Source organism: Magnolia sinica, chromosome 11, assembly GCF_029962835.1.
Source record: "Magnolia sinica isolate HGM2019 chromosome 11, MsV1, whole genome shotgun sequence".
Lineage (NCBI taxonomy): Eukaryota > Viridiplantae > Streptophyta > Magnoliopsida > Magnoliales > Magnoliaceae > Magnolia > Magnolia sinica.
In genome coordinates, this window is record NC_080583.1 from 50690633 (window position 1) to 50716105 (window position 25473).

Below are 25473 nucleotides of genomic sequence, written 5' to 3' on the forward strand. Positions count from 1 at the left end.
CAAAACGTTACCGTAAAATTGATGGACAGAGCAGATGTATCGTATATATCATGGTTGGGCCCAAAAATTTAAACCAATCTTTTTTTTACTCAGTTTTTGAAACAGAAATGCAAGTATATTTTCAAACAGGTGGAGTAATAATTACTAATTCCCAAGGCATTTACGTGCGATTTGGAAAATCAAACATCCCTTAGATTATGTCACGTGGGGAGCGCAATATAGATGGTGACATATCGATACATATGCGCGTACACATCTAATATGTGTCATATTTCAGAGTGCTTGGAGATTGATGGTGGGACATGTGGGGTGCTTTAACTTGGATGCATATGACATATTTGTAATATGTAACACATGTGCATGGACGGAAATATTCCTCATGTGCAGTATAATAGGAACAAATAATTTAACCTCTTTAGCAGAGGAGTGCAGATTGTCTATGAAGACATAGGGAAATTTTAGGTCGTCACTTCTCATTGGTCAGATCATTCTAGATCAGAGCCAAAAAATGAGTCACATTCAAAGCTCAAGTAGGCCACACCACAAAACATAGGGAGGATTGAACGACTATCGTTGAAACCTTCGTAGGGTCCACAGTGAGGTTTATTTGCCATCTAACCTCTTCACAAGGTCGCACAGACCAAGAAAAAGGGGAAAAAAAAATAAATCTCAGAGCCTTTTGTGGCCCTAAAAAATTTTCAATGGTAAGTGTCCAATTCCCATTGTTTCCGGTAGTGTGGCCCACTTGGGCCTTAGATTTGCCTCATTTTTTATCTCATGCCCTAAAAATGATATGTCAAATTGGATGGATAGTGTAGATCTGACACACACATCATGATAGGGCCCATAAAAGTTCCACATGTCAATGCTTCCATGTTCTTCTCCCAGAATATGCTGCACCACATAGCAAGCAATGAAATTTCTTGACATATGAAATTTACGTGGGCCCCACAATGATGTATTTTTTAGATTCACATTGTCCATTGGCTTTTTTAGATCATTTTAGGATACAATTCCAAAAACAAAGAGGATTCAAACCTCCATCACAGGAGCAGTAGGAATTGACACCTACCATTGGACACCTCTTGTGGTCACAGAAGGTTCTAATCAAGCTGATATTTGTCTTTTCCCTTCATCCAGGTCCGTGTGACCTTATGAAAAGGTTAGAAGGCAAATAAACCTCACGGTTGGTCCTAGAAAGGTTTCAACAATAATTCATTCAATCCCCACTGCTTTCTGTGGTGTAGTCCACTTAAGCTTCGAATGTGCCTCGTTTATAAGCTCATGCTCTACAATGACCTGGACATATCAATGGACAGTGTGGATCTAAGACAAATAATGGTGGAACTTAGAGAAGTTCCACACGTTAAAAGTTATTATGTGGTGCACGAGAAAATTGGCATGTTTTGTGAGCTAGTGTGATCGGCAATGGCATGTACCAATGAGAAGTCGTTATCCCTTCAACACGGACGATCCACACTCTTAATAGAGACAATCAATTCATACTTTAAAGTTTATACGTATTAGACTACTTATCCAAAAGAACAGTATTTATAAACAACGAAAAAATATTTTTGCTCATGGCTATCGTTAAATTGAAAAAATGCAATTGATCACATGAATAGTGTTTTTGGTTGAGGCAACATATGTGCCGGTGGAGTCCACTTTCCAGTAATCCAGATCGTTCATCTGGTGAGCCTAAATGTGGATGGTGATGTCTGAAAATTTTCCAATATAATTGTCCCGTTCATCCCAGTTTTGATTGTTTCTAGTCAAAGGCCCATATATAATTGAAAAAGACATCCTGGCAGCAGTTATCCTAGGCTGAAAGCTGTTCGTCCGTTACCCATCAGAGATGGGATTCCCTAGATGAATGATCCGGATCACATAAAGATGGGCCCCACTCCATCATGAAAGAAATGTAATTAATTTGCTCGGAACAGCAAGAAATAATCCCTGAAACTGAAAAATAAAAATGGAAAAGAAAATTGAGAAACTACAAATAAACGATCAAAGACAGCGATGATAATTCATGGAAACAGGGATGAACTGAATGAAAAGAAAAGATCTGTTACCGATAGTAGGTATGGTAGTAACGATCTCGCCAAGCTTTAGCTTGTAAAGGATGGTGGTCTTCCCAGCAGCATCGAGGCCCACCATCAGAATTCTCATCTCCCGCCTTGCGAAGAGCATCCTCACTAGTCGAGAGATCGTTAGACCCATTGCTGCAACTGATCCAACCCAAGAAAGAACGATAGAAGAAGAAGAAAAATAAAAAATAAAAACTTCAAATGGTGCCCGGAATATTTAAAAGGAAAGGAAAAAAAAAAAAAAAAAACAATATCAAGAAAAACAAAGACAGAGAGAGAGAGAATCTCACTAAAATGAGAAGAGAGGAGAAGAAAGAGTGAAACGGAGTGAGGGAATTGGTGAGGGAAAAGAGATAAATGGTCGATTGGTGTTGCTATCTATGTATAGAGAAGAATGCATGTTTTTTTTTTTTTAGTGAAGTAGATACGATGAATAAAGGAGATGTGGAGAAAGAGATAGGAATAGGATTCTGATGAGGGGAGAAGAATAAGTTGGAAAAAATTTGTTCTTCCATCTTTTTTCGGTCCATTCTACCCTACATTGATAGTTCCACCTGGCATGTGTCCTACGTGAACCCATCAAGACGATCTAAAGTTATGGGCCCCATTGTGGAGGGAACATAGCTCAAGAATCACAGCGCTGGATCCATCTGATCAAGCATCTGATTCAATTCTACAGATGGCTTTATTTTCAGGCATTTATGTGACAGCTCCCCAATTGGATGGTTTGATTTGTTTGATAATGTGATTTTCGGTCTATACTACATTCACACTAGGAAAAAGATTCGGATGATCCGATCAAAGTACATATTGTTCATCCCCATTGTCCCCGGTTATGCTAAAGCTAATCGTAGTTAGTTACGTTTTATCTAAATGGATTTGCAAGGTGTATTTGGAAATCTGTGGAGATATACGAAGAGTAGTGCAGCTGGAGTGCATCTAACAATAATACGTCATCCATTAAGTGGTCAATTGAAAATAATTGTGTAGAAGTGGTTACAGGACGGATGGTAGGATTATAGGCAAGAAGAGATAAAATGTGTGATACGACTATAACAACCATAAGAATGTGAGAAGCATCTAGATAGCCCGATCGAGGCTACAAATAGCAGAGGAATTTAGCAGAAAAATGATATCTCATACCAACCCAATCAAATCCAACATATCTCTCAATTATCCTTTCAATTACCCATCATTTACATTCTTTAGCGTAATCGCTCTACTTTTCTACCCGATCAATTACCTTTCTTAGTGTAATCCTTTACTTTCTGCTTGTTGTTTACATTCTATAGTGTGATCTATAGCGTTAACCAAGTAGTTGATAATCCTAGCTGTAATTTGGATCTACACTCATATGCTAGATTCACTTCTCTATCTAGGAAGGTGTTCTGCAAATGCTATACAGGACTAACTGTAAGAATTCCTTTCTCGATTTTTTATTTGTACTGAAAAGTCTTTTTTTTACGGAAGGCAAAGGTGTAACCCATCAGCAGAGGACGAACCCTACTCTTTGAATATCGCCTGATCCTATTTACATATAGAGTGAGTGGCCGAATAGGCAGGCGATCACATTAGATCTTAGTCAGTCATATACTACGTATCCGCCTATCTTGGCGCTTAGGGTCATGGTTGTTTGGTTTGAATTGAGCCGCAAATTCAATTCTAGCATGCCGGCACTAATCATGTGACCAAATTTGAAAAATAATCACAAGAATAGTTTGGCATGCCCAGTGGGACCCTATCTCTAACTTACCAGTGTAACATTGCCAATCAAAATTATGAATAGAAGAAGTAACAGAATCGCCGGGGTCGAACTTTCCACACCGACTGTACCACCTACGACTAAAGAAGTGTTAGTTTAAGTGGCCCCTGAAGTGTTAAATATGAATACTAGTCCAAAACTCAATATCAGGAATTAAGAGGGGGCTTCAACCTCTTAGACCGTTTCTCCTAAAGAGATAACAACTGCACTCCAAGATAAATAATTGTGTATTAAACATGTTCAAGAATACGGAAGGGCGTAGGCTGCAAAATTCTGTATTCAAACTAAGAAAATTAACGGGTACATGGCTAGCTAGACTGAGGCCATGCATCAATTAATCGCTATGATGGCCGAAAGAATGCATGTGGCAATGCAATATAATGTTGAAGGAAGTTGTATAGGCAATTCGGTCCAATCGCAACCGATGCCTCCCCCACAGCGGAACCCACCACCAATTCCATTGCAGGAGGCGTGGAATGCTCCACTAACCACCGAATTCAGACGACCAGAGTTGGAGACATGGAATTTCATTCTTGAAGTTTAGAATAAGGGTTTATCAACAGGACAATTTCTAGCAATTCCCTAGACACCTGTTGTTCCAAGAGGGATCAAACCAATTAAGTGTTGATCCATTGCCAATGGAAGAACCTCCGTGAGTGGATCGTGACTTAATTATGTAGATGGTCCAGGAAGTGGCAGGCTAGGTACTCATTCGCAATAACATCCCGGTCTATCATAAGCCCTACCCTGAATAGATCGATCGATAGCATCCATTGCCGAGGAATTATCGATCGGACTTTGCCCTATTTTTGGGTGAGCCCGATCATTCGACTATCGAGCATGTAGGCCGATCACCATGCAGTGTGGGGAGCTGGAAAATAAGGATTATCATAAGCTGCAATTATTCAAACATACGTTGAATGCAGCCTTTATGCGATATTCCAACCTATTGCTAAATTCAGTGCATACTTGGTAAGAGATGGAAGAAAAATTCCATGCTCAATTTTTCTCTAAGAATAATCATGGCCAATCTCGTTCATTTCCAATAGCTACTAGGAGAAACTTGTGAGAGATATATTGCCCGATTCAAAAGAGCAAGAGCAGGTGTAAGGTTATTATAACCAAAGCCAAATTTGTGCAACTTGCACATGATAAGATCGAATCCAAACTTCGTAAGAAATTCATTGTAACAGAGTTCATGGACTTATATGACTTGACTAGGAAGGTCTCTAGATAGAAGGAACTCCTTCAGGATGGTGTTTAGCAAAAGAACTTGTCAATTAGAACATAATATCATGACCCAAATTACAAGGTCATGATTGCCGAAGTAGTGGTGAAAAATCCACTCATATGCTCGGCGTTGGTAAAGGAAAAATCGATTGTGTTAACAGTACAAAAAGCCCTGTTGAGGCATAAAAAGAAGAAGAAAGAATTGAAGAAAAAGAAGATTAAATGTGAGAAGTGGAAGGAAATAGAAAATGAAGAAGAACAAGTATCTTGAAGGGCTTTTGCGCGGGTCCGTGGAAACCATATCGGTTGTGCGGGTCCGCGCAACTAGTAACATCAGTTGCGTGGGGTTGCGCAACATGGTTTCTGGACTTGTTGTCCATGAAAAGGAAGAATCAATGAAAGGTGGGTCCCTTGGCACCAAGATCGAGGTTTCACACGTGTGGAGGTCTGTAAATACCCCCTCCCCCTCTTATTTAATAGGATTGAAGATTTGGAAGAAGTGCAAGCAATAGAGAGGACAAAAGGTAGAAATACAGAGAAGCCCTTGGTTTATGTGGACCCGCGCAAACTATGTTGGATGTGCGGGTTCGCGCAACTAGACTACCAAGCAATCAGTAAGGCAAAGAGTCGAAGTGCTGCCGAAATACTCAGGCTTCAGTTCTTCCTCTGTCCAAGCTTCAGGAAGGGGAAAATAATTGATCGGATCTGTACAATATTTCTCTTAAAGAGATGATCAAATCATGAGTCGAAGTGCTGCCGAATTTGATATCCGGATCGGACATCAAAACTTTGTCAATTTCTATGTTTTAGATAATTTATCTTAGAATCAAGGGACACTCGAGGATGTAAATGGACTTAATATCAATAATACGATGATTGTTCTTAATGTACTCTATCTCTGTTATATTTGAATAAGATAATCTCCCAAATCAAATGCATTTCTTTCTTGTTAAAAAAAAATGGCGACTCTACTGGGGAGAGTACTATGGAACTTTCATTGTAGTTTGGTGTCTTTCTGATGCCAAAATGGTGACTCTCAGTGGGAACATCTCCCCTCATCTCTTAGATAAATTATGTTGTTATTCAAATAATAATTATAATTTTGTGGTTTATTTTGAAGGTAAAAAGATAAAATTGTGAACTACGATCAAATGACAAACTCAACAATGAAGGTAAATTTTTACTTCACCGTAACTGGATTCATGGTGGAATATGCGTTGGATCAGCCACCGAGGCGCGAAACCCAGTCTCCCGTAAGCAAAAATGACTCAACCCAAACAATGGTTGAAGTCGTATCTGCTTCACCTCATGTACCAGAAGATGACGAGAATTGGACTGTCATGACATCTCGGAGAACCGGGGCTCGAAATGCAAGGAGCTTCGGAACAAGTCTGCTTTCACCATGAACCAGGGGACCAATAATGCAGAACGCTGCCAGAAAGAATCCCTAATTGGCCCCTCCTGCCATATATCATGGGTACACGGTTCCACAGTTAGCATTATGTGACTTCCCAACTCTGATTACTCCAGGAGTCCGATGGACAAAAGAACAAAAGGGGAAGGCGCTACTTGTGGGATCACCTACTTCTGTATCATCCCGATCAATCAGTTGCAGTGAAAGTATAGGAAAATTGAACGGAACTCCCCTCCTTATAAGCCCCATCATGTCAACATATTCTTATCCCACTCTGACTACAGCTTCATCAGGAAGTGGGGAAGCAACAATACACATGGCTGGAACAGATCAGGGAACTATGCCGACTATAGAGGATCGCATGAATGAAATGACACAAGCATAGAGGACAATAATGGAAGAATATAGAAATCTCAGAGAGGCTCTGGCAACCCTCGCACACAATGTAGCCCAAATAGCAGCTCCTCCGATGATGGGCACGATGAACAAACAAGAACATCAACCTGAAGGTTTCCAGCCACAGGGGGCAGGATCACTCGGATTTTCTTCGGTAGTGAGAAGTATAACTCAAGAGGAAGTACGACAAGTTGTTGAGGAAGCAGTGAGAGTAGAAAGGGAATGCGCGAATGTTAGTCGGTTCAAATATTGAACACCATATCCATGGGAAGTAGAGGATGTCCCATTCCCAGTCAACTTCAAGCACTCGAATTTTCAAAAGTTTAATGGAGAAGGGTCGTCGGAGGAGTATTTGATGCACTTTATTACCAGCATGGAGAATTTCTCTATGATACCACAGTACTGCCTACATTTGTTTGGATCATCCCTGACAAGTAAAGCGTTTCGATGGTATTCTAGTCTGGCTCCAGGATCGATACGTATGTGGGAGAAGATGCAGGATGCCTTTATGTCAAACTTCTTCTCTTCAGAACGCGATGTCAGCATTACAGAGCTGGCTTTAGTACAGAAAAGAGAAGGGGAACCAATGGAGAATTTTATAGATAGATGGAAGATGTTAGGAGCCTCATGCAGACAGCTACCAGAAGAAAAAGAATAGGTCAAGATGTGGCTAACTCCATTAAGACGGGAATTGCGTTCAGGCTCACTAGTGTCGATATTAAAACTTTCTGTGACTTGGCCACCAAAGGCCATGCCATAGAGCTGGTGACTCGAAAAGTGCCAGCGTTTCACTACAAAACAGCCAGAAGAGGACCCAGTAGGTTAATCGCAAATACTGTGGACCACGAAAAAAGGAGTCAGGAAACAAGGGATTCAGGAGAAAAAAGGATGGAGCAGAAGGAAGAATGAAACTGTCCTAGAAGCAGGTTCTCTGGGAAAAGACCTAGATCGCTTAATTCTCACGAAGGGTTTGTATTCAATAGAGAAGACGTTATTCCTATGATGAATCAGTTGTTGAAAGCCAATACGATAGAATTACCTGCATCCAAGCACCCTGAAGATGCATGAAGATCAAGAGAAAGAGATTTTTGTTGCTACCATCGTCTGGTAGGGCATTCGACAAAAAATTGCTACACATTAAAATGCATAATACAGAGAATGATAAACAGGGGCAAAATAATGATCGAAAAAGAAAAAGAAAAGGGACGCAAAGGCGACGGTGAACGTGTTGATGGTTCAGGAAAGTGCTCATGAAAGAGTAGAGAAAGAAAATCATGAGATGACAGGGAAAGCCGCGGTAATTACGCTATGGTCAGGAAAAAGAATGGTAAGTCCCCCAAGGCAGAAGGTTGGAATGACAAGTACTGAGGTCATCAAGGATCAGCGTGATAGTGATAAGAAAGAAGAGAAGGATGAAACACTAAATGTGACTTATGACGTCGTGAATCATTTGAAAGGTATACCAGCCCGGTTAAGCATTTATGACGCATTAAAGTTATCAGAAGATTTTAGGCAAAGCCTGATTTAAGCACTATCTGACCATAATGTCAGAGAAACGTTACTGGTAGAAATAGAAAATAAAGAACGTAAAGAGTGAGAGGACTGTATGCAAGTAGTTTCCTTCTCTGATGATGATCTAGCTTGTGATATAGTGCATAATTAGGCCACATTCGCACCAAAAAAGTAAAAAAGGATTATGCTCGACAATGGATCTGTGGTAAAACTATTGTCGTTGACAATGTTAAATAAATTGGGTTACCGTCATTCCGATCTGTGCCCTAGTGGAATGATGATACAGGGCTTTAACCAAGATGGGCAGCGTGCACTCGGCAAAATTACGATGACATTAGAAATAGGAAAATTAACTACTGATGTTGCTTATCATGTGATCAGTGCAGTCACGACATATAATCTTCTCTTAGGAAGACCGTGGACACATTAGTACGGTATTATACCTTCTACCCTTCATCAATGTTTCAAATACTGTAGGGATGGAATACAATATAAAGTAATGGGCATTACAAGACCATACACAGAAGCCGAAGCCTTCTTTGCAGATACCAGTTATTATGACGAATTTGCTAGAGCAGAAGAGAAAAAGAATGATAAAAGCAAAACTCTAAAAAATGCTCGTGTGAAAGCAATAAAAGGAGAATCCAAAAAGCCAGGATCATCTGAAACTTCAGAAATAAAGAAGAAATTCTATTTTGTGCTGAGACATCTGAGGCGGCCAGGACAACCGCCCTTAATGTTACTATCGCCTGAACAATTGAAAATCCTGCAGTCAAATTATATAGTACCATTGCATATGCTGAAAGAAACAAGCCATTCCCAACTGTTCCGGGAAAGTTTCATGTTGAAGCCAGTGCAAAATATCTGGAGCCGATTGAATTTTATGCCTCTTTGGAAGTAAAGATAGAAGCAAGGGTTAAGAATAATGTGTACCATGAAACACTGACATCTCGCGATTTTAAGAAATACAGTCTGGCAAGCAAAAAAATGATGAAAAGGATGGGTTTCGACGATGAAGAACTAAATGGTTTAAATCATGGGAAAGGAATTCAGGTCCCTGCTGGAGTTGGTCAGAAGAAGAGGAAAGATTTCAAGGATTAGGGGTAGAGTCTTCAGTAGATATGGTCACAGTTGATCAGCCATCAGAATAGATCCCAAAATAGTTAAGCATCCTGAGACAACTCCGAAGCAGATAGAAGATGGGGGGCAGCTGACAATCGACAGTTTGCAAGAGGTAAATTTAGGCACAGAAGAAGAGCCAAGAAATACATTCATAAGTGCTGGTTTTCCTTAAAAGGAAGCTGAAGAATATATTCAATTGTTGAAAGAAAATAAAGATATTTTCACCTAGACATATGCAGAAATACGGGATTTGGAACCCTTAGTGGCAGTGCATCGATTAAATATTTCCAAAGACAAAAGACCGATTAAGCAAGCGTAAAGGCAATTTCACCCAGATTTAGTCCCTCTGATAGAAGAAGAAGTGAACAAGCTGATCAAAGTCGGATTTATCAGAGAGGTGAAATATCCCAAGTAGATATCAAATATTGTCCCAGTAAAAAAAAGAAAAGCAGACAAATCTAGGTGTGTGTAGATTTCAGGAATCTAAATGAGGCTTGCCCGAAGGATAACTTTCTTCTCCCAATAACGGAACTGCTGATTGACAGTACGACGCAATATGCCGTCATGTCTTTCATGGATGGCTATGCTAGTTATAATTAGATTAGAATGGCACCTAAAGACGAAGAAGCAACAATTTTTAAAACTTCACTGGAAATTTACTGCTACAAAGTTATGTTGTTCGGTCTTAAGAATGCTACGACAACATACCAAAGAGCGATGCAAAGTATCTTTCAAGATATGATGCACAAGCATGTTGAATGTTATGTTGACGACTTGGTGGTTAGGTCGGGTAATCATCAGGAATATCGTGAGCATTTAGTATCAGTCTTCCGTCGGCTCAGAACGAAGCAGCTAAAGATGAATCCGGCTAAATGTGTTTTTGAAATGCTATCAGGAAAGTTTCTTGGCTTTGTCATCAGGCATAGGGGTATCGAAATTGACCAAGGGAAAGTTAAGGCCATCCAAGATATGTCACCTTTGAAAACATTGAAGGAACTGAAGAGCTTACAAGGGAAACTGGCGCATATTCGTCAACTTATTTCAAATCTGGTAGGGGATGTCAGCCGTTTTCCCATTTGATGAAGAAAGGAACAGAATTTGTGTGGGACAAAGCCTCTCAGAACACATTTAATTCAATAAAAGAATTGTTAAGACAGCTCCCGGTATTAACAACTCCTATAAAATGTAAACCACTTATCTTGTACATATCTGCGACTGAAAACTTGTTGGGAGCCTTGTTAGCACAAGTGAATGAAGATGGGAAAGAAACTGTTCTTTATTATCTAAGTCGAACTCTGATCAGTGCGGAATGTAACTACTCTTTGATCGAAAAAGAATGTTTGACACTGATATTTGCAGTATAGAAATTGAGACATTATTACCTATCTCATAATATAAGTCTGATTTCAAGGGCAGATCCGATAAAGTTTCTAATGACAAGGCTGATGTTATCAGGAAGATTAGCCAAATGGATGCTGCTACTCTCGGAATACACAATTACCTATGAGCCGGCGAAAAGGACAGGAAGTGGCAGATTTCTTTGCAGCACATCCTGTAACGGAAAGTAAAATAATTAGCGACGATTTTCTCGATGAGCAGGTAATGATGATGGAGTCACAAGGACAATGGCAGATGTATTTCGATGATGCTTCTCGAGCATCAGGAGCGAGGGCAGGAATTATTTTCATCACTCCTCAGGGTGATTTATGACCCTATTCTTTCACATTGGGGGCCACTTGCACGAACAATGAAGCCGAATATCAAGCTCTCATCATTAGAATGGAAATTGCCCATGAGACGAAAATAAAGATGCTGCAGATTTTTGGAGATTCCAAGCTGATTATAAATTAGCTAATGACTGAGTTTGAAATAAAAAAGCAAGAACTCTTGCCATATTGTCAAAAAGCCCAGCAGTTATTAGAACGATTCTGCTGTGTCAAAATCACACATGTACCTCGATCCGAAAATGCAAAGGCAGACGCTCTGGCTAGTTTGGCGGCAACCTTGTCCTATACAAACTTGAGTCCACTCTAAGTAACTATAGAAGAGAGGAGATTCCTACCCTCTTCTGAAGTTGTCGATGAAGTCATCAAAATACTTCCTATATCATGTTTAGAAGTGATAACAGATGATTGGAGACGGTCGTTCTTAGATTACCTCAAATATGATATTCTGCTAGAAGATCCAGGACAAAAGCAACAAATCTCGTAGAGATCGAGCAGGTTCATCATTTGTAGTGAAGTGCTCTATAGAAAATCTTACAACGGGATGTTTTTACATTGTCATGATGAACAAAAAGTAGTTCAGATGCTACGAGAAGCTCATTCTAAAGAATGCAGGGCATACCCGGCTAGATGAAATTTATTTCATTGAATAAATCGAATGGGTATTACTGGCCCACAATGTTCAAAGACGCGATAGATTATGCAAAAAGATGCCATGAATGTCAAATATACGGAGATGTCATGCATCTTCCCCCCGAAGATGTCCATCAAACGGTCACTTCTTGGCCCTTCATCGCTTGGGGACTCGATGTTATCGGGCCCATAAATTCGCCTTCATCTAAGAGAAAATAATATATTCTGGCAGCAACAGACTACTTCTCCAAGTGGATAGAAGCGATTGCATTGCGTAATGTCAAAGAGCAAGATGTGGTTAATTTCGTTCGACACACGATAATATATTGTCACAGCATTCTAAAGAGGATTGTTTTCGATAATGGTACCCCCTTTACGAACAGAGGCATGGATAAACTGTGTTAAAATTTTGGTATCCACCATTTGTTTTCAACACCTTACTATCCACTGACAAATGGACTAGCAGAGGCATTTAACAAAATGATTTTGAAAATACTAAAGAAGACGGTGACTGAAAATAAGTGCGATTGGGATGAAAGATTGCAAGAGGCATTATGGGCGTATAGGACTACTCCCCGAATGACAACAAGTGTAACACCGTATTCACTGGTTTATGACGTACAAGCGGTTATTCCGATTGAAACGCAAGTTGTGTCGCTCAGAATAGCAGTGCATCAGTCAATTACAAATGATGAAAATGTGAAGATAAGGTTGAAAGAACTGAACCTACTCGATGAAAAGTGCCTGGCGGTCCAGCAACGATTACAGTTGTATCAGGCAAGAATATCGGCTGCCTTTGATAAATGAGTGAAATATCACTCTTTCAAGAAAGGGGATATGGTATTAATGTTGAAAAGACCAATAGTGGTGACCTGCAGAATAGGGGGCAAGTTTGAGCCTAAATGGGATGGGCCATACATTATAAAACAAGTGTATTTAAATGGAGCATACAAAGTGGTTGATCAAGATGGACAGGATATTAGTATACTAGTCAATGCACGCTTCATCAAAAAGTATCATCCCTGAAGATGGTTCTAATTTTGATCCAGAAGATTATCATCATAATGCTTCTATATCAAAAGGAGATAGAGACAAGTGAAATCATGGTCATATATTCTTTGTCAGATGATTGAATAAAGGATGAATTCCAAACATATCGTCAAAAGATTACATATCAGCGGTTTATTAAAAGAGAGTAACCATTGTTGTCGTTATTAAATACGTTCCATTGAAACTCATCAAAATTGGTATCATCACCAAGCCGATATATTATTATGAGCATAGCGCGAATATCATCAACATTATCAGTAAGTGGTGATATATTGATCAAGACACCTATTATTATTGCGACAATGATGGTATCTTATCATCATTTAAGGCAGCTTAGCCAAGCCTATATGGCCAACTATGCATAAAGCCTATCTCCATCGCCATTCGAGTAGTGGTGAGAAGCCAGTGGCCCTAAAAAGCCCATGAAGGCCATTGTACACATACCCAAGCGGGCAGCGAATGGAGCCAGTGACTAAAAGCCCTAAAGGGCCAAAAAGTCCTCAACGGCCAATCACGCGTAACACCCATGCCATTTGTATAGCTTTCCAACATTGTCACGGGGAACGGATGAAATTGCCCTCCCTTGAATGGGTCCGACCTTGCAGATGAAGAAAATGCAGGTTGTAGTATGCGCTCTTTGGCCATTGTTCATAGATAGGCTAACCATGCATAAGACCCTCCAGATTTATGGCTTGATTTTAGTAGTAACTCATGAGGAAGGGCCTAAACCTACTCATTGATGGACTGGCGACCCTAGATTTAGTACCTCAAAGGTCACCTTGTGCACCCCGTGAACTCTAGAGAGTTACTGTGGCTAACCCCCTGCATAAATCCAACCGATTTCACCGCCTCGGTAGCTTTACTGGGCCCCTCTGATGGATCGCGGTTTGTGAACTCACCAGGTTGTGAGAAGTTTAGTGAACTCATTAGAGTTATAAAGACTATCACGTAAGACCCGACTCCACTACTCAAGAGTCTAAAAAATTACATTGCTCCACTACTCAAGAGCTTAAACTGTGTGTGATCATCTAACTAAATTGAAACCTAATACTACCTATCAAAACATAAAAATAAAATCATATAGGAAATCCCATACTAACAATCATAATATGTTGATGTTTTTATCTCAATTCTTCATTAAATATCATGTTGAGATTATTGCATAAATGAATATGCTTGAAATGATCCATGATGTAGAAATTTATGGAAGAACAAAATATCTCAAAAATATCATCATATCTTCATTAATATATGCTGAAAGTCACAGGAAATCACATGTTAAAAAAAAACATACAAAAATAAAATTACATGTTTAAAGCTCGTCTGTAATTCATAATATTCCCATATACTTTTACAAATCTTCCTTTAACTAAACTTGAGCAGCGACATGTTTTGACTTTTCTTCAAGGATGATCTTTGCCTGATAAGGAATTCCAGCTAGCTTGTTTTCCAAGGATGTGATCATTTCTTCACTTCTGAGTAATTCAGTCTCTCAGCATCAGTAGATTGGATACTGATATGTATCTTTTCTTTAATTTCATTCATGGTTGATTCTTTCGAATGATCTTTCAACTCAAGCTACAAGATTTTCACTTTTAGGGCAGCGATGCAGTCCTGAATAATCATCCTATCATTAGCACAAGCCTTCAACTGTTCTTGAAGGGTTAATTATTCTTGATTAAATTCAGAAATAACAAAAGTGATTAGGGAAGCCTTTTCCTTGGAAAGAGCAAGTTGCTTCTCGTATTCCAATATCTTAGGTGCAATAGTGACATTTTTTGCTGATGCTAGAGAAATTATTGAATCACGAAATCTAAAAAGAGAATCCCGTAAGGCGGAAATATTGATCTTTGCCATCCTTGCAGTACTTTCTAGGATTTCGATGGCGATGTCCAAATCTGACCATTGTTCAGGATCCTTGAAAATATGAACTATTGCCAACATGGAATTCTTCATCAAAGCATTTTGTGTGTGGGAATCTTCACAAAGGACAATAGTTTAGATGCAGTGGCTAAAGATTCGGAGCTTGCTGCTCCGCTACAAGGAGGAGTTCTTGTAATATAAAGAAGAAAAGAACTTAGAGTAGTAATAACAGGGCTAGAGGATGTGGAAATCTCGATAAAGTAATTGATATATATATATATATATATATATATATATATATATATACCTACTACGGAAGTACGACTGACAGGAGGTGGAACTTCCTGAACAGAAGAAGGACCACCTGCTAACATATCGGTAAAAGAAGGCGCTTTAGCCTCCGTGCTTGAATCTCTAGCAGTTGGGGTTGGTAGATCAGTGATCTCGACTTGAAAAATAATTTCACGAGCCACCACTTTTGGTGCCACCAAAGGAACCAGAGGAGCCCTCGGTGAAATCACTGGTGCAGTTGAAGAACGTGGAAGGAGTATACCTGTCTTAGCATTAACAATATGAGTACCTAAAATAAAGATATAACAATAATAATGAGATAACTATCGCAAAATGTGTGTGTGTGTGTGTGTATATATATATATATATGGAATAAAAAATAGAAAGAAAGAAAGAAAGAGAATTCCTAACTTGGTGAATATCCATACTCTCCATAATCCAAAGGCTCATCTTCTTCCTCCTCTATTACTGCAGGAGATTTTGCAGGAATATTGATACCAGGAAGAGTCTCAGAATTCGGTGGAGGATGCTCTTCGTCAATAAGTTCTGCAATGACATCCTCCTCGCCATCTATGCCGAATTCTCCTTCTTCAAAATCATCATCATTTTTGTCGTCTTCATGATCTTCGTATTCGACAGAAGCGGTACTCACCGATGAAGAGGCTGAACTTTCATCTCCTAAATCTTCCTTATCGACTTCTTCAATAACGACCTGTTTCCCTTTAGAAGGAGGAGTTCGACTACCTTCTGGTTGAGATTCTTCGTTAACTGGAATCGAAGGGGATGGAGAGGCCTGTCTACTTCCTTCTTGAAGAATAGACGGCGATGCTTGCAAGCGTGCCCGAGACCTAGTCATGGGAGAAGCTGAGCTAGAAGGAGTGGACTGTGAAGAAGGAGCTGGTTCATTTTGAGCTGCAGCAGTGTCTGCCGGAATGGGAGAAGATGTTCCTTCAACATTATCTGCAACATTATCTGCTGGAATGGGAGCTGGTTCATTTTGAGCTGCAGCAGTGTCTGTGAAGTCATGAGGGACTTATTCAAATTTCACCATAACCCCTTGAGAAATCTAGCCTTCTAAAGTGTTGATGGCTTTCTTTTCACGGATTGGAGCTTCTAAAGATATTTTTCTGCAAATCTGGCTGTGAAAAGGTGCCAGATGCGTCTTCGAGCTTCCTACCTCTTAGCTTGGGTGGGGGAAGCCAGATGGGTTCATCTACTGGTAAACGATTGTTGACCAAGTATGATTGGTGATCCCACCATCGCATCCAGCTATAAGAAATACAAACTATATGATCACAATTTGGAATTATGAAAGTGGAATCAACACAATTGCCTAATAGCTGTTTCCATACCATGGCCCAATTGAAAGGCCCAGTGCCATAGCAGCTCATTCTTCTAGTAACCAATCCGTAGTCTTCTGGAACAGCTTGACCAAAACCGAACTGACAAGCAAAGCGACTGGAATAGTAAGGTTCTCTCCAAAACTCCGTTCCTTCCCATAGTGGTAAGCTATAAGAGTGTATGGAGAGAAAGAATGCCCTTTCTCCTACAGTGAGTGCCACAGTGTCTACCATGTCAGTATCTTCGATGTAGCAATGGAGACAGAATTGAAAGAAATCAACTTGATCAGTGTCCCGAATCTTGTTAGCTACCCAGTTGTATGATCTTTTTACCATGGCCCTTTGCTAAAAAAACCAAAGTGGAAGGTGCGAGGGATGGACATATGATTTCTCTGGCACTTCAAAAGTCCAAGGAAAATAGACTCTCATCTAGCCAGTAATATAATGCCATGGAGTGTACGTTGAGGAAGCCCCAATTGTGGGGTTCTTGACATGAGTGGCTATCTCCCTAAGGGCTCTATACATAGAGTATAACACTAGAGGTGCAAGTGAATGCTTATGGCCTTCCGCCAAGACGCCAGCAGCTACAAAGACCGTGGGGCTAATGGCATCTGCCCATTTTGAGCTAGGAAGCACTACAATACTTAGCCAATACGCTAAGAAAGCTGTGAGCTCCCCATATAAGCTGTACTCTGGTCTTTCTTTGATGTTATCGCGAAGCCCCGTTAGTTCTGAAGAATGGCAGTCGCCGAATTTGCAGGAGAAATGAAAGTGGGTGAGAAAAGGTAAAAATAAAGAAAGTGGTTGATTTATGGGATTAAAATTACCTGAGGGCTTTGGAGAAATGTGCAAGCCATTGTAGAGGAGAAATCTTATGAATGTTTGGAAATTTTGACATTTCCTTGAAAAGTTCAATAGTAGTTTCTGAGATGGAAGGTTTGTAATCAGGTGAAGAAACGAACGCTAACTCCTTTTTAGATGGGACAAACTCATTGTAAAACTTCCCTATTATTGGAAGGCCTGCTATTCGGTGGAGATCCCAGAGCGTGATGCTTATCTCACCCACTGGCAAATGAAAAGAGTTGGTGGTGGGAGACTAGTAGTCGAGGAAGCCTTTTATCATGGTTGACTCTTTCTAGAAGTACTGGGATGTTACTTATATGGCGTTATACACACCTATCTTGGAAAGCATCTTCGCATGTTTGGTCAAGACAGCTTCCGCCCAATCCGAGTAATAACAGTATGAAGTTAAGAGACCCCTCGTTCAAAATTCCTCTGGTCCCCAAAGCGGCTCACGGTCTCAAAAACATTGCTGGACCGTCTCGTAGAAGTATGTAGGGAATAAGTTATGAGGATTGTGAGAAGGGGTGGGGAAAATCATTGGGTAGACCTCACCTATGCATTGTCACGGCTTATGCACTAGCAAGATCTCCTCAAGAATACACGGTTCACTCGATGACCAGGAAGAAGTGTACATCAGTTTCTCTCCATTCATGTGATCTCTTGGCTCACAGTCAAGCATGGATTGATGGCGATGAAGACTAAGAGGAATCACGGTCATACCCTCCGAGTGCGGGTTATCAAACTTCATGATACCTTCGATCACTCTGACCATCTCCCATGAATTTTGGAGCTTCTTTTTGTTATGCTCCTTGATCTTCTCTTCGAATTCTTCGGCCTTATTGCGGCAAGTTTTCTTTAATGGAGAGGCGGGAGGTGTATCCTCTCGAGTGGGAGGTCTTTGGCAATCAGTGTGAATGTGGGCGGTTGGCTATCAGTGTGAATGTGGGCGGTTGATTTTATCCACTCATCCCAGTCATACTCATGACCATGGGGGTCGTTCTACATCCCCCATTGAAATTGCCAGATGAATGGTGGACGGTAGTGGAGAAATGCGATCAGTAAAATTAAAGGTCGGAGCATGGGCTCCTTGAAATATGTAGGAAGACGAGTGATGGTTTTTGTGCACGTTACTGGTCGCTGATCAGATGATGGAGAAGGATGAAAAAAGATGGGTTTGGCAAATCTTGGTGATAGAGTTGTGCAGTCGGTGGGTTGACGGCATGAAAAGTTTGCTTAATACGGGCCATAATGGAAAAGGGTTAAGGACTTAAGGGTATTTGAAGAAGAAATGATCAAGGACTGAAAATTTTTCTAAGTCCCGGTTGCGTGGACTCGCGCAATCAAAATCCTTTGAGTGGGGCAGCGCAACGGCCAAAAGCCTTGCACGAACAGAAGATCTATTGTGCGGGTTTGTGCAACTGAAAGCAGTTGCACGGGGATTTGGTGAAGAGGCAGAGGTTCGTTGCAGACTGAGGCAAGTGCAGAATGAATGAAGTCTGAAGTATTTATAGTGAGTGTGGCCAAGTACTGTACACGACCATCAATTGCGCAGGTCCGTACAAACCCCTTTCAGAGTGAAAATTGATTATGATTATTTGATTTCTGGAGAAAAAAAGAAACGATCAAGGGGGCCTTTGTTGAGGCATAAAAAAGAAGAAGAAAGAATTGAAGAAAAAGAAGATTAAATGTGAGAAGTGGAAGGAAATAGAAAATGAAGAAGAACAAGTATCTTAAAGGGGTTTTACGCTAGTCCGTGCACACCATATCGGTTGCGCGGGTTTGCGCAACCAGTAACTGAAAAGGCCTAGCTATATGTCCTAGAGGGGGGGGGGGGGTGAATACGACCATGCCAAATTAAAACTTTAACAGCGAAATTTAAATGAATAAAGGAAATATAGTACTTTAAACAAATCACAATATGAAAATGTAAAGCAACCTCAAATACTAGAATAGAGAGGATGATACCAATGTTGTTTTAAGGACAGCCTTGCACGATAAAAACCAAGGGTTTATGGCAGGACAATCTTACTAGAACAATTTGAATATCAAAAACTCAAATTGAAAGGAAATAAAGGAAATAACAAGAAATAAATTCTAAACTATTACAACATTCCCCACAATGCTTGAAATGTAAATATTACAACATTCACATCCACACATACATCCCACAAACTTGAATGATAAAAGATATAGAAATTAAACAAACATTCAAACCATAAGACACAAAGAATTATAGTGGTTCGCCTTTATGTACACCAATTGTTAAACAACAGCCACACAGCTTGCTACTCCACTCCTAATATCCTCACACAGGGGATATTAGCGTTCACTATGAAAATAGATTTTTCCAGGTTCACCCAAAACCTTCAGAATTGTGTTTTTCAAATGGACTTACACAATTCAAAAACCCCACACTCTGAGTTTTCTGGCTCTCCTCAGATAACCAATACGATGAGATTTTTTTGGCTCAATCTTAAAAGAAACCAAAATAAATGAAATTTACACAAATGTAAAATACCTGGATTTCTCCTTTTGTAGCAGCCCGGAAGAACCAAGTTGGAGTAGAAGTTCAAATATAGAAGCTCAATGTCTAATACTTACTTAATAAATGGTTCTAAGTTCTAATTGATTTTAAATTAAATCAAGTTAGGGCTAGCTCTATTTGATTTTGATTCCAAGAAGTGGAATATCCCAATTCCTCTTTCAAATTAGATTGGAATGCAGAAACAAAATCAAATAAGAAAAGCTAACAAAAGTGAATATTAAATATGCACAATGTAACTTAAAAAGAACACAAACTTATCTCTCAGAGTGATGCCTTGATTTTACTTGAATTGAATTATCAAACTCTGAAAAACATGTTCTATTTATAATTGCAGAAATCGCATCTTCGACTGGTCCTGTGGACACTACGACTGGTCGTAGGACCAAAAATATTTTAAAATTTTGAGCGTGATCGGATAAAACCATTTCATGACTGGTCGAAGGCTGTCCATGACTAGTCGTGAGTCCTCCACGACTGGTCGTGCACTGCCCATGACTGGTCATACAGAGCCTGATTTAGTCGCTAGAGTTTGAGTCGTAGCTGCAGGACTGGTTGTGAACGAGTCGAGCATTGTTCACATGACCGGTCGAGTAGACTCTAGGACTGGTCATAGTTCAACCAAAAAATTCTAAAAATTTGCAACAACTTAGGTTGGTCTTGGAATATCTTGGACTTGCCAAGCCAGTTCTAGGACTAGTCGAACAAGGTCGAGGACTAGTCTTAAAACAGACCAAACATCTATAAAATGATTCAATTTAAATTATGTATACAAAATGACCTACCCTAAGGTCAATCTAAGGTCATTCATACCTTAAATGTGAAGTATGGACATTGAGTCTTCATTTCTTCAGATGATGGTTGACCTTTGAAGATTATGAAGCTTGAGATCTCTACAAGATGTAGCTTGAGCTTGAGATCTTCTAAAGCTTGGATTTATCATTCTTGAGTTGTACTTCATCTTGAGTTGAACATTATCTTGAGTCTTGCACAAGCACTTCTCTTTTCGATGTAGCTTTAAAAACTCTAAACATTGAAGCTAATAGAAGTGGACAAAGTACTTGACCTTGCATTTCTTGAAGTAGATCACCGTTCTTAACTTGAAGCATTTTGATGCAGTGTCTTGAACATATAAATCAACATGCTACACAAGACACAGATTGTGTTTTTCGCACCACAAAATTTGACAACCAAAGGAGCAGTCAACCATAGCACTTACAATCTCCCTCTTTGTCAAATTTGTGACAAAACACACTCAATAATATAACCAGTATACACATAAAGAACCAGCATCAGTTGTAAATAGAAACCAGTTTCAGCTTGGTTAAAGAATCATACACCAGTTATCATCAACTTATCATCAACTAGCACATAGCAACATGAACCAGTTACAACGCCTCCTTACTCCCCCTGAGTAACACACATATATTAATAAAAAAATGCTACTATTATCCACAATCCATCCATATCCATTTCACCATAAGCAACCATAATAATATTCTCCCCCTTTTTGTCAAAATATGACAAAGGAAGCAAATAAGAAATGGAAGATGAGAACCAACAAGAGAGTAATAAAGGAGTTGACTAGTCAAGATATGAAAGAAAGATAAGCAAATTCCAAGTTCACACATCAATAACCAGTGTAAACAAAAGTTAGTCTTATAAACTAAAGTACACACCATAAAAGCAAAATAGTATTAGAGTTATATAGACCAAAGGATAAAACACTTAATCAGATCCTTAAGAAGGAGTAGGTATGGTAGGATCCATTTGATGAAGGCCCTTGTTTAAGCGCCTAAGATACTTACGCATATATTTAAATTGTAAATCATAGGCAACATTCATATTCTCAACCTTCTCCTCAAGTGCACAAAGACGAGCATCAAAATCAGATGGCTTATAGTCAGGATTATTTCTAGAGTCTGATTCAAGTTCATCAAAAATGTCATCCATATTAATATCATTAGGAGGAAGATCACCAACCTCATCTACATTCCCTACTTCAGCTCAACCACCACCAACATCCACTTGGCCAGGAGCCAATTCCAATTTCATCTTGTTTATATTAGAATTGTTAAAAATAAGATGATGAATAAGGGCCTCTCCAATAGGCATAACAACTTGCATGTGATTAGCTAACACAGTCATAAGATAGGCAAATGGAATATCACTGTCTTGGATGGAGACGAAACTGAATGATGGAATGACATATTAAAGAAGGAAGACAAACTTTAGTACCAGAAATGACAGAATGAAAAACCCGAACCATAAAGGAAGTCAGTTCTGTTTTATTACCAGAACGCGGATACAGATTTGAAATAAAGATTCTGTGTAGAACCTTATATCTGGGTAACAAGTACTTTGAGGGGAGCGCATTTCCTTTATGAGTCCATTGCACATCCATATTACATAATGCTCTAGTGAGCATGCGTTTTTCTGATTCTGAGGGTTTCTCAACTAGAGTATGAATAGGAATACCCTCGTCATTGATAGGTAAATCTATAAGGCCAAATATCAGATAACGATCAAATTCAAATGGGCCTTCTCTAGTATCAATAGTAAAAGTAAATTCTCAGTTGAAAATTCAGAAGTACACGCAAACATAGCCTGTGCAATAGACTAGTATGCAGGCCCACCCCAATGTAGGATGTTAGCCCAACCTACAAATTGGAGAAGTGGAAGGATACCAAAAGGAGCAATGTGGCCAAGATCAACAGGTCGTTCAACAATGACATTGCGCAATCGCAAATCCCGCACATATGAGGGATCATCTTCGGGTGACCGAAGATGGCGCCGTGTGATAGGAGTTGATCTAGAAGATGATGGACCATGGGAAGTTTTCTTTTTTCCTCTAGCATCCATTTGCAATAGGAGAATCAAAGAAACAAGGAGCTTCAAAAGATGTGGACTGAGGTTTTACTAGATCAGATTTTTCAAAAGAAAACTCCAAAATCGCAATGAATCACAAAATAAATTACTCTAAGAGTGAAAATGAAGTAATATTGACTAGAATCTACAAGAAAAAAGCAAATGACACATTAACCTTGAAGATCTAGGAAGGTGGGTACGACCGGTCGGGCGTCAGCTCATTGGAGAGAAAAGTTGAAATAAAGGAGTTTTATCCAAATTTTAAAAGGTCCGGCGTGCTACACGACTGGTCGTGGGTCATCCTCGATTGGTCGTGCCATGACTGGTCGAGTACGTCCTCGACTAGTCGTGTACCGACTAAAATATGCATTTTTCATATAAATTTGAAATTTAAACATATAAATTAACAAGTATATATCCTATAATATAGAAATACATGAATAATCAATTTAAATTGTACATACCAAGATCAAATTTCAATTTATTAAACCTGCTTTTGTCGAGCAGTTTAGTGAAAATGTCAGTAAGTTGAGTCTCAGTTGGAATGTATTCCAAAGATATTATTTTTTCTTCCACCAATTCATGAATGTAATGATATCTAATGTCAATGTGCTTGGTCCGTGAATGCTGGATTAGATTTTTAGATATATTTATAGCACCGGAATTATCACAGTATAAAACCATTGATTCCTGTACAATTCCGTAATTGCTTAACATTCTATTCATCCATATAAGCTGAGTACATGCATTTCCAGCTGCGATGTATTCAGTCCCAGCAGTTAAGAGCGATACAGAACTTTGCTTCTTGCTAAACTAAGAAACTAAATAATTTCCAATATAGAAACAACCACCACTGATTGATTTCCTATCATTGATATTACCAGCTCAATCAGCATCAATGTACCCCGCCAACTGAACACTAGTATCATATGGATAACAGAGACCCAAATTAGCTGAACTTGCGACATATTGCATAATCTGCTTAACAGCAGTAAGATGTGACTCTTTAGGATCAGATTGATATATAGCGCAAATACCAACATTAAAAGCAATATCAGGTCTACTTGCAGTTAAATAAAGTAAACTGCCAATCATACTACGATATAATTTAGGATCCACGTTTTTACCTGTAGAATCTTTTGAGAGTCTTAATGTTGTACTCATAGGAGTATCAAAATTCTTACCATTCTCAAATCTGAACTTTTTAATCAAGTTTAGAGCATATTTGGTCTGAGAAATGAAAATACCATCAGGTTGTTGTTTTACTTGCAACCCTAGGAAATAATTCAATTCCCCAACTATGCTCATTTCGAACTTAGATTTCATTAAATCTGCAAACTCAACAGTCGTGTTAGTATAGGTAGATCCATAAATAATATGTAGATCCATAAATAATATCATCAATATAGATCTGCACTATTAAGATATGATCGTTATGTTTCTTAACAAATAAAGTTTTATCAACACTTCCCTTTAGAAAATTATGACTAAGTAAAAACTTATTCAATTTTTCGTACCATGCCTTGGGAGCTTATTTCAACCTTTAGAGAGCCTTTTTAAGGCGATAGACATGATCAGTGTTCTTAGGGTCTTCAAAACCCATTGGTTGTTCCACATACGCTTCCTCATGTAGATCACCATTTAAGAAGGTACTCTTTACATCCATTTGATAAGTTTTAAATTTTCTAAAGCAAGCTATGGATATGAATAGTTTGATTGATTCAAGACGAACTACTGGGGCAAAGGTTTCATTATAGTTGATGCCTTCAATTTGAATGTACCCTTGTACAACTAGTCTAGCCTTGTTTCGAATTATATTACCAAGTTCATCAGACTTATTTTTGAAAATCCACTTAGTTCCTATAATATGTTTATCTTTAGGTCTAGGAACAAGATATCAAATATCATTTCTCACAAATTGGTTAAGCTCTTCTTGCATTGCGACTATCCAGTTTTCATCAGTAAGAGCTTTTTTTACGTTAACCGGTTCTATCTGGGATGTAAAGCACACGTAATTACATATGTCTTCTAGTTGTCTACGAGTGCGCACACCAGTGAGAGGGTTTCTGAGAATTTGAGTGGTTGGATGATCTTTGACAATCCTTAGTTCAATGTTATTTTGACTTGATGAAGTATCTGGTTTGTCAATTAAAAGAACTTCATCATTATTTGAACTTGAGGTAGGTGTATTCAAGTGATCATCAATGACCACATTAATGGACTCTTGGATTACACCGGTCCTCTTATTCAGAACTCAATATGCACGACTATTCAAAGAATACCTTAAAAAGATCCCTTCATCACTTTTAGTGTCAAACTTACCCAGATTGTCATGGTCACATAAAATATAGCACTTGCTGCCAAAAACTCGAAAGTATTTGACAGTAGGCTTCTTATTGAACCACATTTCATAAGTCGTCTTATTATTACACTTACAAGTATATACTCAGTTGATTATGTAGCAGGTAGTATTCAAAGCTTCAGCCCAAAGATTTTTAGGGAGCTTCATACTATTCAACATTACATTGGCCATTTCTTGAATCACTCTATTTTTCCTTTCAACAATTCCATTTTGTTGTAGTGTTTTGGGTGCAGAGAATTCATGCGATATTCCCTGATCACTACAGAATTTCTCAAAACTGTTATTCTCAAATTCTAATCCATGATCACTACAAATCTTACAGACTTGAGAACCTTTTTCAGTTTGGATTCGTTTGAGAACTCTTTTTACTTCATCAAGGGTTTTTAATTTATCGCTTAAGAAGGTTACCCAAGTGAATCTAGTATAATCAT

General features: G+C 39.1%; 1 protein-coding gene across 2 annotated transcripts in view; it reads right to left on the reverse strand.

The window, feature by feature from the left end:
* The window catches only part of LOC131219125 (ADP-ribosylation factor 2-like), a 40984-nt gene extending 38448 nt beyond the window's left edge, over window positions 1–2536 (reverse strand). Inside the window, exons 1-2 of one of the 2 annotated variants that reach the window (XM_058214124.1) lie at window positions 2381–2536; window positions 2076–2231 (exon numbers count right to left, since the gene is read on the reverse strand). In XM_058214124.1, the coding sequence (XP_058070107.1) occupies window positions 2076–2223 (148 nt within the window). In that variant the 5' untranslated portion in view covers window positions 2224–2231; window positions 2381–2536. The remainder of the gene's footprint in view (window positions 1–2075; window positions 2232–2380) is intronic. The other variant, XM_058214125.1, reaches the window with a different exon arrangement.
* Between the last annotated feature and the right edge of the window lie 22937 nt (window positions 2537–25473).